The following is a 14,093-nucleotide window of genomic DNA, read 5'->3' as shown; positions in this document are numbered from 1 at the left end:
ATGCCCATAGTCCAGTAAAATTAGTATCTTGGGGGCAGTATACAGAGTGGACCTGCCTGTGTTTGAAGCTGCATTAACTATGAAACTTTGGGCAAGAAAACTAATCTTTCCAAGCCTCAGTTTTCTAATCTATAAACAAGGGATAAGAGCAATGCCTCCTTGTAGTGTGGTTGGGAAGATTAAATGAGATAACAAATATAAGGCATTTAGTCCAGTATCTGACACACATATATACATGTTCAAAAGTATTAGCCTGTATAATTTTCTTATAGTTATTCCTTCGGTTACAACACTAAAGGTATGGAACTAGGTGTTGTCGATGCCAAAATGTATTTATTGAACATCAGTGTGTTCAAGGTGCTCTGCTAGGGACTCATTATAGAGTAGTAGACAGGTAAGGTATTCACACCTTTATGTCAGGCACTTTCACACTTTTTGAGCATTACTTGCATTTAGGTTACAATCCAAGATGCACATAAATACCAACCTATGCCTAACTGAACCCAAACCTTATGAAACAGTAGTTGCCCTGCTATGTATACTGCACTCTGATCTATTTTTAGCATATATTTTAATTTTAAAATGCAGGTCTTGACCCACTAAACGGATTTCATAACCCACTGATGGGTTGCAATCACAGTTGAACAAAGTACTGTCTTAGACCAACTGAACTGAAAGCTTAACAAGTCCAGGTAGAATTCATTTGAGGAAGAGCCTTCCCAGCTGTTCCTGGGCTTGCTTCTGATCTTTCACCTTTGGCATTTGCCAAAGTCTTTGTCCTTTGATCCATAATTTTCTGCATGTAAGCACAAATTTTGACTAAGAGAATAAGGTCTTTAACCAACATCAGCAAATCCCTTTGTTCCTCAAATCACCCCCTCAGGCATTGAGTTGGGCCATTATTCATGACCCAATCTCCCATGTAAACTGAACTTTGTGACTGGAGATCCTGGATTTGAATTCAATAAACATTTTATTCCTTCCTGCCAGGAGTGATCATCATGGAGGCTTATATTACAAGCACTTTTTGCTAGTCTTGTATCAAGGTTTAACACTGACACTGTACAGAAGGGATGTCAAACTCATTTTCACATCAGCCTCGCAGTTGCCTTCAAAGGGCCGAGTGTAACTTTAGGACTGTGTAAATGTAACTACTCCTAACAGTTAATCGAGAGCTCTGCACTGCTGCTGGGTAGAAACAAGGTGCCGGGCCAGATAAAACAAGGAGGAGGCCTGGATTCAGCCCCCAGGCCTTGCCACCTGTGCTGTAGAGACTCTGAAACCGTAACCCAGTTTCAGTTCATTCCTGCAGCCTCTAACCATAGTGTTTTACTGCATAATTGTCGAAATCAGTTCTGTGTACTCAAGGAGACACTAACGTTTTATATGCATCTTTCCTAATAAGAACTTGAACTTCGAACTTGAATCTGAGGTTAAAAAAATGTGTCATTGGTTATTGTTTGTCCAACTTGAGATGGTCTTAGAGAACAAGTGTCTGGAGTGAAAAGAACTTACCTTCACACATTGTCACATCTATGAGTGTCTTAGATCATCCCACTAAGGGGAAGGAGGCCTACCCTTGCCTCATAGGCAGCAAAATTGACTGTTCAAGGCCACACAAGTGGCAGGGTGGAATTGAAGCCAAATCTCCTGACCTCTGGCCAGCTGCAGTCCCACCAGACAACAGTACTGTTGTCTTACGGTCTCGTGGTTGATGGTGGCTCATCAAAAGTCATCATGCACATTGTGTCCTGTTCAGGCTGTGTATGCAAAATGGCCCCAAATGCTGAAGAAGCCAGAGGCCAGAGAAAGTGGTAGACAAGTCCAGCTTATCAGCCTAAAGAATTTAACAGGAAAAGTACTTACAGAAAGCAGTCTGGATCGCCACACTTTCGACAACCCCCCTCCCTAGACTCTATTTTGCAGTTAGAAGTAGTGAGAACATGTGGGTAATCAAAGATATCAGGTATTAGGGGACTCTGGAGCCAAAGCGAAGTAAGAGAAACATGGTGGGAGCTTTCCCTGAGAGAAATTTAATAGGAGCCTTGTGATCAGCCCAGAGCTCTGTGTACAACTTCCTGAGCTCCCCTAGGGGAAGGGGAGGGGTCAGGGTTCTGGTTTCACTCAAATGTCATGTTTTTGGATTAGCTTTAAGATGGAGTCACTTAATGTTTTTCACACACATTATTTCAGTTGACTATCAACAGCAAGATAGTCTCCTTTATCTCCATGTTGCAGATGAGAAAGATTCAAAGAGGTTAAGTGACTCACCCAAGGTCACACAGCCTATGCTTGGTAGAGGAGGAAAGGAAACCTGGGACTTCTGGTGTCCCTGTGGCATCCCTTTTCCTGAGCTCCTAAGCTACCACTCTGAGCCTTGGCGAGGATCGCTCTTGTAGGAACTTGTAGCTGACTCCCTTCAGGGCTATTTTCTCCAATAGATGAGTCCACTGTGATCAGAGAGGTGTGTGGGAAGGTCTGGATGGGGACAAGTCTGAACCTGCCCTAAACTCAGCTAGATGGTATAACAGTAACTAGAACTTGAGTTCAAATCCAGCTTCAACCCCCTATTAACCATGATCCTCAGCAGGTTGTTTAACACCTCTGAGTCTGAATTTCATTCATTTGTTCATTTGTTCAAACAGCAAAAACTTGTCTGAAGTGCCTACATATCTCAGGTGAGAAAAATAACAGGGTTTCTAGGAGCAGAATCAGGGAAACTTATGCAAGCAAGCCAGTATGAGTCAACAGTATGCAAAGGTGAACAGAAAGTGTTTGCAGCCCTGGCTGGTGTGGCTCAGTAGTTTGAGCACAGGTTCAATTCCCAATCAGGGCACATGATTGGGTTACAGGCCAGGTCCCCAGCATGGGGCATGCAAGAGGCAACCACACATTGATATTTCTCTTCATCTCTTTCTCCTTCCCTTCCCCTCTCTGTAAAAATAAATAAATACAACATATTTTTTAAAGTTTTAAAAAGTGTTTGCAAGCTTTGCTCTGGAGAAAGACTTAGCTGGCCTTGGAGTTATGCAACTTCTGTAGAATAAGGTGGATCTTGGCATTGCCAAGTGCAAAGAACAATCATCTAACTACAAAAATATGAAGTGTCACTGAACTGTGTGCACAGCCATAGATACAGGCAAGGATGTGAGAAAATCCTCAGGGTTTAAAAATGAATTCCTTTTTATCTACTTGGGAGAGTACAAGGTGGCCAAATGACAACCACAGGAGATTGTATGAGGTATGAGACTGCTGTGAAAGAGAGGCATGTGGGGCTGTTCTGGGCAGGACTCCAGTTTTGGGCTGCAGCCGAGGACCTTTCCTCAGCAGAAAAGTAAGACCTGGAGTGAGTCATGGTATCATCAATAAATGTGAGCTTGAGATAAGTGTTCTGAAGGCAAGAATGTGTTTCTGGAAGAAGTTTGGCTTTGGGAGATAAAGGAAAGCCTTCCCTGAGGGAGTCATTTTTAAACTAAGGCCTGAAGGATTAACAGATAAAAACTAGATTAGGGTTTGGAAAACTTCCATAAAGGTCCAGAGAGTAAATACTTAGACTTTTCAGCTCTATTGTTGCAGATGAACACAGTCACAATGTGTGAGTGAATGGGCGTGGCTGGCTTCCAAGAAAATATTATTTCCTAATTTAGTCCAATGGTGAATTAGCTGAAGAGGGCTGGATGTGGTGGGTGAGGGTGTGCAGCAAGGAGTGCTCTGGACAGTGAATGGCACAAACCCAAAGACCTTGCCTGGTAGTGCAGATAAAGCTGGAGAAAATAGCGTGAGATGAACATGGAGAGTAGGCAGAGAGTGGGCCTCTCACTCAGGATCTAGTATGTTGTTTTAGGGATTTTGGTCTCTATCCTTAAACCAAAATGGGAAAGAATTGAAAGGTTCTAAGCAGGGGCTAATGTGAACATAGTTGAGATTTTAGAGAGGACTACCTACTGTTGCATGGGGAACAGAACAGAGATGCCCAGCGTGGGTTCTAGTTCAGCAGAAGTTAACTCGAAACTTGGGCTAAGGTGGTGGCTGGCCAGGGGAAATGTGAGACTCAGGGACCTGGACTGACTTTCTCAGGGCCACATAGTCCTATGGCCACAGTGCCATATGCTAATATGGTCTCCAGACTCCAGGGTGCTCACTACCAGCTTTTTCAGGAAGCAGCAAAGTACCCCTGAGGACATGGCCCCCGGATGGACATTTCCCCAGGTGTGTTGCTTATGCTGATTCAGGGCCACATGGCAGACCCAGTGCAGGTCTCTGCCACCCATTCAGTTGTGCAGTAGTCACCTTTCCAAAGGCCTGTGGGAAGTCCATGTCCACATCACGCATTCATTCCTTAGAGCCCCTCAGCCCCAAGTCTCACCTGTCCTCTCCTTGCAGCAGTCCTTTCCAGCTGGGTGCCTAAGTTGCTGACCCAGAGCCTTACACACAACTACTGGAAGGGCAGGGGCCACTAGAGACAGCTACTCGGACAGCAGTAAGTAACAACAGCTCACAAAGAGAAAGGTACTATGAAAAGTAGGCAAATTAACTTGTAAAAGCACAGAAATGATGGCAAGAACCCCTGATTCACATTATATGTGTCACAGCTCAGTATAATAGTGACTTCCTAATGATGCACTGTATATTAAGGTAAAGAGGACTGCAGAAATTACAATTTCCATACAAAGAATTCTTTGAAATAATGCTCTCAAATAAATAATTAAAACTCCAAAATTTTAGGGCTTAAAGGAACAAGATTATTATTGATTTATGTGGAGTTTCTATCCTTTGAGTGTGTTGGATAAGTGATACTTTCTGTGCATGTGCAAATACATTTCATATCAGTTATATTTATCTAAATTTTGACTAAGCACCCCTATCATCAGAGGTTTCTTCTAAGAGCATTAGAATCAGTAGTAAGGAGGAGTACACATTTGCTTTAAATATTGTGATCTCAGTTAAGCAGCACATTGGCCTTATTTGAGTTCTTTATTTTCCTTTTACCAGCTCTTTTACTAGGATAAATTATTAACTTATGTGGGCCTCACTGTCCTCACAAATAACATGGAGAGGCAAAGAGGTTTGTGTGTTTATAACTTCCAGTCTGAGCTCAGAGCCTGTGTGGACATGGTGAGTACAGTGGTGTGCTGGAGCCTGCTCACTGAGGAGCAGAGCCCACTCACTATGCAGGGAGGGCAAAATAGGTTGACAGTTGTTCATATGGAAAATAATACAATTCATAAATAATAATACAAGAAAAAAATGGGGTTCGTGTACTTGTGACTGCAAACCTACTTTTTCCCCACCCTGTACACTTCTCTTCCCAACTCTGTTCAGTGACATCAGGTTGGGAACTTGAAATCAGTTTCCATGGAAATGTTTACACCACAGAAATTAACAAATGCTGCAGATCAGGGCTTTTTATCTGGAGAACCACCTTGTATATTTTTAACGTTTTAAAATGATCTTTTCTTGATTATGCTATTACAGTGGTCATGATTTTCTCCCTTTGCCCTCCTCCACCCAGAACCCCCCACTCCCTCAGGCAATCCCCCCACCATTGTTCATGTCCTTGGGTCATGTGTATAAGTTCTTTGGCTGCTCCATTTCCTACACTGTACTTTACATCCCCATGGCTATTCTGTAACCACCTATTTGTACTTCTTAATCCCCTCACCTCTTCGCCCATTCTCTCACACCCCGCTCCCATCCTACAACCATGAAAATGCTCTCATATCCATGATTCTGTCTCTGTTTTTCTTCTTTGCTTAGATTCAATTGTTAACGATTGTGAGTTTGTTGTAATTTTAATGTTCATAGTTTTGCTCTTTAATATTTCATATAATAATAGTTTGGTGTTGATGAACTCCTTTAGTTTTTTCTTGTCTGGGAAGCTCTTTATCTGCTCTTTAACTCTAAATGATAGCTTTGCTGGGTAGAACAATCTTGGCTGTGGGTCCCTGCTTTTCAAGACTTTGAATATGTCTTGCCAATCCCTTCTAACCTGCAAAGTTTCTTTCGAGAAATCAGCTAGAGGTCTTATAGAAACTCCTCTGTAGGTAAGTAACTTCTTTTCTCTTGCTGACTTTAAGATTTTCTCTTTATCTTAATCTTTGGCATTTTTAAAAATATGTTTTATTGATCATACTATTACAGTTGTCCCATTTTCCGCCTTTATTCCCCTCTACCCTACGCACCCCCTCCCACCCACATTCCCCCTACCTTTAGTTCATGTCCATGAGTCATGCATGTAAGTTCTCTGGCTTCTCCATTTCCTATACTATTCTCAACCCCACCCTGTCTATCTTCTACCTACCATTTATGCTACTTATGCTCTGTACCTTTTCCCCCTCTCTCCCCCTCACACTCCCCCTCTAATAACCCTCCATGTGATCTCCATTTTTGTGATTCTGTTCCTGTTCTAGTCATTTGCTTAGTTTGGTTTTGTTTTTGTTTTAGGTTCAGTTGTTAATAACTGTGAGTTTGTTGTCATCTTACTGTTCATATTTTTTATCTTCTTTTTCTTAGATAAATCTCTTTAACATTTCATATAATAAGGGTTTGGTGATGATGAACTCTTCTAACTTGACCTCATCTGGGAAGCACTTTATCTGCCCTTCTATTCTAAATGGAAAATTTGCTGGATAGAGTAATCTTGGATGCAACTATCCAACTTGAAAGGCAAGTCATGAAAGTCCTTGCCTTTCATGACTTGGAATAATTCTTTTCAGCCCCTTCTGCCTGTAAGGTTTCTTTTGAGAAATAAGCTGATAGTCTAATGAGAATTTCTTTGTAGGTGACCATCTCCTTTTCTCTTTCGGCTTTTAAGATTCTCTCCTTATCTTTAATGTTGGGTAATGTAATTATGATGTGCCCTGGTGTGTTCCTCCTTGGGTCCAACTTCTTTGGGAGTCTCTGAGCTTCCTGGACTTCCTGGACTTCCTGGAAGTCTATTTCCTTTGCCAGATTGGGAAAGTTCCCATTACTGTTGGTTCCCTGTATGTTTTCCTTTATTTCACTTAGCATAGCCTTCATATTTCATATAATTTTCAACCATATTCAACCAATTCTGTGAGTATCCTGATTACCAGTGTTTTGAGCTATGCCTCTGATAGGTTGGCTATCTCTTCATTACTTAGTTGTATTTTTTCTGGAGCTTTGATCTGTTCTTTCAGTTGGGCCATTTTTCTTCTGTCTGGGCGAACCTGTTGTGTATAAGGGGTGGGGCCTTAGGTGTTCACCAGGGCAGGCCAATCCACGTTGCAGCATTGTGATGCTGTTTGTGGGGGAGGGGTTCAAGAGGAAACAATGCCGCTTGCTCAGCTCTCCCTGGTTTTCAGTCATTTCCTTCAGTACCTACAAGCAAATTGGGCCCTTCTGGTGCTGATTCCTGGGTGGGTGGGCTTGTATGCATTCTAAGACCCTGTGGGTCTCTCCAGTGAACTCTCCTGTGAAGCTAGGAGTTCCTCCTGCTCAACCCTCTCAGGCCTCAACCCCCACAAGGTGTTTTCAATCAGAGGTCTGACGCTTTGTTTCTGTGCTGGAACTCTGGGTTGTGTGGTCTGTCTCCCGCCCTAGTTGTTCCTCCCAGTTCATCTGCACATGAATGTGGGACCACCCAGTCTGCAGTCTGCCATCTTGCCAGGTCTGCCAGCCGTTGCCTTGCCCGCCCCTGTCTACCAGCCACTGCCTTTTGGCAAGTCCTTTCTGCCCAGCTGACCATCTCTGCCCCTTCTACCAGTCTGGATAAATATTTCTTCTTTAACTCCTTGGTTGTTGGACTTCCATAGAATTCGATTTTCTGTCAGTTCTGGTTGTTTTTGTTTCTAAACTTGTTGTTGTCCTTTTTTTGGTTATGCGAGGAGGCACAGCATGTCTACCTACACCTCCATCTTGGGTGGAAGTCCTTTGGCATTTTAATTATGATGTCTCTTAGAGTGGGCCTCTTTGAATCCATCATAATTGGGACTCTCTGTGCTTCCTGGACTTACACGTCTATTTCTTTAATCAGATTAGGGGTTTTCTTTCATTATTTTTTAAAATAGATTTCCAATTTCTTGCTCTTTCTCTTCTCCTTCTGGCACCCCTATGATGTAAGTGTTGGACCTCTTAAAGTTGTCCCAGAGGCTGCTTACACCATCCTCATTTGGGGGGATTCTTTTTTTCTTCTTGTTGTTCTGATTGGTTGTTTTTTGCTTCCTTATGTTCCCAAACATTGATTTGATTCTCTGTTTCATCCACTGTTCTGTTGTTTCCCTGTTAATTGTTCTGTATTTCAATCAGTGTTTCCTTTATTTCTGAGTAGATCTGTTTTATGATGTTGAGGTCCCCATTAAGTTCCTTGAGCATCCTTATAACCATTGTTCTGAACTCTGCATCTGATAGATTGCTTATCTCCATTTTCTTTAACTTTTTCTGGAGTTTTGATCTGTTCTTTCATTTGGGCCATGTTTCTTTGCTCCTTGTTTGACAGCCTGTCTGTTTTTCTTTCTATGTATTAGATAAAACTACTTTAACTCTGTATCTTGGTAGCATGGTCAATGTAGTAGGTGTCCTGTGGCTCAGCCTCCCCTATCACCTAAGCTGGGTACTTGAGGTATACCTCTGTGTGGGCTTAATATACACAACTCTTGTAGTTGAGGCTTGGTTGCTGTTGGCAGATCAATGGGAGGGATTTACCCAGGTCAGTCAGCTGCAAGAATTGGCTGTGACCACTTACCACCAGCCTCTGCCCTCCGTGGAGGATCAGCTGCACAGGGGCAAGGTGGTGGTGGAGAGTGACCTTTTAAACATTTTCTAGTTCACCACAGGCAGTCACCCAGTCACTGTTCATCTCTAAGCCCTTGACTTTCTGTTTCGGCATGTTTTATTGTCTGAGTTTTTCTTCTTGCTCTGCTCTAGTTTGTCCTGCATCAGGATCATCTAAAGTACTTGCTGTAACACCCTTAGCTGGGCCCTACTCCTAGAGTTTGTGATCCAGTCAGTCTGAAAAGAGACCCGAGAATTTTCATTTCTAATGTTGATCTGCTAGTCCAGCAACTGGCCTAATCTGTCTAATAAATCACATTCTGCAATGCAAAGCCCTCTGTCGGGCACAGAAGAAATCCCACCTTCTGTCTCAGACAATGGTATTAAAAATTAAATTAATGAATGTATACCAAGTTACTAGTGTGCACACACCCCATCTCATTTAATCTTCTTAAGAACGCTAAGGTAACAATTACTATAGATGAGGGAAAGTAGAGTTCAGAGGGATGAAGTAATTTACCCAAGGTCAAATAGCTCATGGGAGAGAAGACAGGTTTAACCCAAGTCCTCCAAGTCTGGGGCCACTGCATTCATGATGCAAATTGTACAGTGTTCAAAGGTAAGTAGAGGTTGAAATCCAGCCTGTATTCTGCATTCTCAGATGTACACCGTTATGGCCACATCAGCCTTTTTCTTATGTGCATTAAAGTGCTGTATAGTCTAGCAGTGATAGTAATCCAAATCCATACTCTCACCTCCCTTCTCTTCAACTTCTGGAGTCACCCAGATAATGGAGAGAAAAGCAGAGACGTTAAGAAAGACAGGAAGTTCAGAGAAGACATTACTTGGTGCATAATCAAGACCACACACGTGGACATGTGAAAGAGACTTATAGTTTTTCTGCAAGAGGTTTTGGGGCCAGGTATCAGTGGGGTGAAGCAAAGGAATCTGACTGGAGGCAGAGCTGCATATGTCAGTGATGACAGCTGTGTCTCCTGCCCACCCCTGGTATGTGCCTGGCATGATAGGTGCCCAGTGAGTGGGGCAATTAGCTTGTGCCCCAAGGCTCCTGGCTTTGTTTCTTACTTTCCCTCCCACTGCCTTTCAGCAATTAATTCACATGGATAATAGCCACCAAGTAGCTTTGTTGAATCTGATGAGTTTGTTACTTTCTTGGGGGCTAATGGAAGGATGGGTGGGAGGTTCATTTTCTGGTGGACCTTAGGGGCTAATTAGTCTCTTCCCTATATTCTGAAATGGGGGGGGGGGGCGGGTAAATTGCTCAGGCTGTCAGATCTAGTTCTCAGTAAATTATTTTATCCCTGGCTTCTGTGGGTACCTTTCTTGTGGCTCAGGTAGGACCAGGTAGTTCAGGGCTGGGGCAGACAATTGGTGAGGACTGGGTCCCCTGGACACAGTGAAGTGGAAAGTGGGCTAGGATGGGGCTGAGGTATTGCTGGCCCTGTCAGTGTGAAATGCACATTTAGGATGATAAATAGGGCCCTAAGAAGTTCAGTTCTATCCCAAACGTCCAAATGCTGACATCCAGATCAATGGTTCTTCATGTCCTTCTATCCAGATCCAGCCCTTCTCACCCTAGGAGACTATCAGGAGCCAAATTCTGACCATTTAGAAGACAGGGCATCTGAGCCTCTGTGAGAATAATTATTTCACCTTCATGGAATGTCAAAACCCAGGAGAAAAAAACCTCTGTGTCCAGGTTTTTTGCTGGATAGCTGTTTTATGCTTTCTCTGCTTATCCAGGTCTGTTCGCAAGGGCGAGTATGTCCATGTCCCCACCCAAGAGAAAGCAACAGAGACAGGAAAACATTGGATTTAGGAGTCAGCTCTAGGTGCAAACCTGGGCCACACCTACTAATTAGGTGAACTTAGACAAGCCATTAAACCTCTGTGAAATCAGTTTCCTCATAAATAAAATAAAATATGCTACAGGGTGGGTGGGAGAATTCAGAGATGACTGAACATCTAGCACGAGAGGTGCCCAGTAACTACTGTTAATTTTTCTCTTTCACTTGAAAATCTAGCGGCTCATCCTGTTGCTAGTGGAAATGAGATCCCTGCAGTGTCACGAAAAAAGCATTTTTGGGGACTTACAAAGGATGATGAAGTCTGGAAATAAGATTTATTTGTGGCTCCAGATGCAAAATTGAAAGAGTGCCCCTGGGCTGCCAATGTCCCATTTCCAGCTGTTCCACCATGGAAGAAATCCAATTTTGCCTTCATCAATCCCAGTGCAAAGTCTAGGATCCAAAAGTTCTGTGTCTTCTGTGCTGTGCCAAAGCTCAGTCCATGTCCCTGTCTGGATCCGGCTAGCTCAGTCTGTTCTCAGGCTCGAGTAGTCTGCTCAGGCCACGTGGCTGCTATGGTGAAAACGTGCAAACGAACAGAGTGTGTGTTACCGGACAAAAGAGGAAAGGGGCTTTGTCTTTGTTAGGCTCAAGTTATATTATCTTGGGCTTAGGATGGACCAGGCACTCCCTCAAACTAATCGGTCAGCTTCCCTAGTTTTTCTGGGCTTTGCTGGGCCTTCCCCCTAACCATTCTGTTCCCTAGCTCTTCTGGGGTTGTGTCTCTTATCCAATCTGATCCTTTCCACAGGCTAGACTGGCAGGCCTCTATGGTTGCCATTGTGACTTCTATTGCACATGTGCTTCACTCCCCTCATGGTCTCACGGGATGGACCAGTTGCACCCTTGGGAAATTGAAAAGCTGTTTTTTTTCTCCCTACACAGCGGAGGGAGGAGCACTGATCCTCTTGGCAGGACAATGCTGCGGTCCCCTGGGGTGCCTATGAAGGCTGCAACTTCCTAGAGAAGCAGACTTACACTCCATACTTTATTTTGCTTAATAATGTCTGATTTCCTATCTAGCTGCCTATACTAACAACCCTTCATCGTGCCCACTCCTTTGCCCTGCAGAAAGAGGAGATGGAGTAGCTTGGCAATAACCTGAGTTGACTGGTCCCTGTTAGGTATAGTAGGCAATTCAGAGAGCCAGAGGAGGGCTTGTCTGCATTTGTCCCTGCCCCACTGACAGCAACATGTTGCCTATATGAAATGGTGGCTTCCCCCTGCTTTCAAGTACCAATCCTTGAGCAAGGTGCTGGGTGCTAGCATAAATAGGCCAGCCCAGGCTGGCTAGTGAAAGATAGACATATAAACAAAAACATGCAGTAGAACATTGACAGAGCCAGACGAGGTGGCCATGAAGGCTTGCTTGGGAAGAGTCACCTGGGATCAATAGGACAGGAGTTCAAGCCTAAGCCTCCCACCTGGTGGGACAAGGTGGCCTCAGAAAAGTTAGGTGGTTCTTTTATTTGGTGTCAGCTTCTTTATCTATAAAATGAGGCTTCCTGTGCATGTGTGCATAAGACACTGTAAAGTGGAAGTGCCCATGAGCATGTACAAGACCAATCAGGCCTTGCAGAGGTGGGGAAAGCTACTCACCTTTCTCCAGGTGGCATGCTCACAGAGGCTTGAAAAGGAGTTTTTGGCCATCTCCCCTTTGTCAGGTATGGCCACCATCTGGCTCCTGCCTAAAACCGGAGGCCTACAACATAGGCCCTTTATGGTCTATGTTGATCTAAAACCCAGTAAGGGTCCAGGGTGGCTCTAGCCTGCCCCTCCCCTCTTTGAGCTCCAAGCTGTGACATCAGGGAGATGGTTCCCACTCACTAACCACTGACCCCTTGGGGTGGAGGTGGGGGCCAAGGGTGAGACATGTCTTTACTGATGTGGTAGCTTCCACAAGAGGAACCCAGAGCCCAGCTCTGGAGACTAGAGCCACATGGCACCCATGGAACTTATGAGAGTTTCCAGGAAAGCTGCTGTTAGTGCCTGGGAATTCCTGGCAAGGCAGATGTGTGCATTTCATTGGGTTTCCACCCAGCTGCCAGCTGTCTCTCCTGGCTGCCTAGGTCAAACACTCAGCATCAGAAATTTGCCAGAGGCTCAAGCTAGTAGAAATACTTTGGTCACACACACACACATTTATAAAGAGGGTTCCACTGGGGGCAAAAAAAAAAAAAAACATCTAAAATCCCAGGGCTGTTGAGTTTAGGTCTTGGTGACTTTTGAGATTAGAAAACTAAGTTATGGATTTTTTTTCTATGGGAGTTAAGACAATGGGTAAAGGAAACGTATTCAGAGAGGTTCAATAACTTTTCTTGAGGTCACACAGTCAAGATCCATGATTCTGGGTCTAGCCTGAATAACATAGTATCAAAGTGACACATCTATGCTCTCTCATGCACTTGAGAAGAAGACAGGGTAGACATCACCATCTTTATTATAGGCAGAGAAACTGAGACTCAGAAAGAGTTAAGTAACTGGCCTACATTCTCACAGCTAGCAAGTGAATCAACAGGACTAGAACCTGGGCTGTCCTTCTTCTGGTTCATTCATTCATTGACCCATTCAGCAAACATTTATTAAATGCCTAATATATGCTGGTTCTCTCCAGTATACCTTTCTGATTCTTATTTAGATAATCATAATTGTTAAAGGCAGGATGAAGCAAAAGAGCTTTGAGGCTCATTCCTGCCTCAAGATACTGTGAATCCACATGTTCCATTCCCTTTTGTGCCAGAGAACTTCCCTGAACTCTATATCATTCCTGATTTATTTTTCCATTTTTACTTCCACTCATCCTAAGTCTTTACCCCTTTCTTCCCTTGCTCTCACAGTTCTCCTCACCCTGCTCTGACCCCCCAGTCCCATGTAACAGTACCTCTGCCCCAGGTTATCCCCTTTGCTTCATAGGCCATATTTCTCTCTGCTTCTGTGGCTTACATGCAGCCCAGGGGACTGGCCTCTCAGCTCCTTCCAACCCTGAAGACCTGCAGGACCTCAGCAACCCAGTTCCACAGCTTCCCCCTTCCCCACTTTCTTCCCAATCCTTTTTCCTTGGTCTCCTCAGATTGGCCAGTGGCATGTGGCAGATGGACTCACCATGGACCGCCACCTCTATGCCTCCAACATGTCCAACAACCTCTTCAACACCACCCTGGTCGTCACCACCATTCTGGTAAGCAGGGTGCCTGTCAAGACTCCCAGCTGCAACTCCCAGGCTGCCTCTTCCAACTCTAGGTTACTCATGGGCTTCCCAGCAAACAGAGGATGAGAGCTCTAATCACAGCACCAAGACCAACTTATGGAAGTGTAGTTAAACTCAAGTTGCTATTTCATATGGAAATGACATTTGATGAGTTACAGAGCAGCTGGGGGAGAAGGATGGGGTGGGGAGATGGCAGTTTGTGAATGCCTCTTCCAGACAGTTGGGGAAGCTGTGCCTGGTCAAGGGAAGGGGGCCTATGACACAAGGTGAGAGAAGTCCACAGG

General features: G+C 44.1%; 1 protein-coding gene across 1 annotated transcript in view; it reads left to right on the top strand.

Annotated features, from left to right (window-relative positions):
- Positions 1–14,093, top strand: part of GRIK4 (glutamate ionotropic receptor kainate type subunit 4) — a 315,020-nt gene that overhangs the window by 241,303 nt on the left and 59,624 nt on the right. The window contains exon 11 of the mRNA XM_037029059.1: positions 13,672–13,779. Coding sequence (XP_036884954.1) covers positions 13,672–13,779 — 108 coding nt within the window. The remainder of the gene's footprint in view (positions 1–13,671; positions 13,780–14,093) is intronic.

Source organism: Sturnira hondurensis, unplaced genomic scaffold, assembly GCF_014824575.4.
Source record: "Sturnira hondurensis isolate 20B ecotype Veracruz unplaced genomic scaffold, ASM1482457v3 Scaffold0020184, whole genome shotgun sequence".
In the NCBI taxonomy this organism is placed as follows: Eukaryota; Metazoa; Chordata; class Mammalia; order Chiroptera; family Phyllostomidae; genus Sturnira; species Sturnira hondurensis.
Note: the sequence above shows the minus strand (reverse complement) of the source record. Positions and strands in the feature narration are given on the sequence as shown.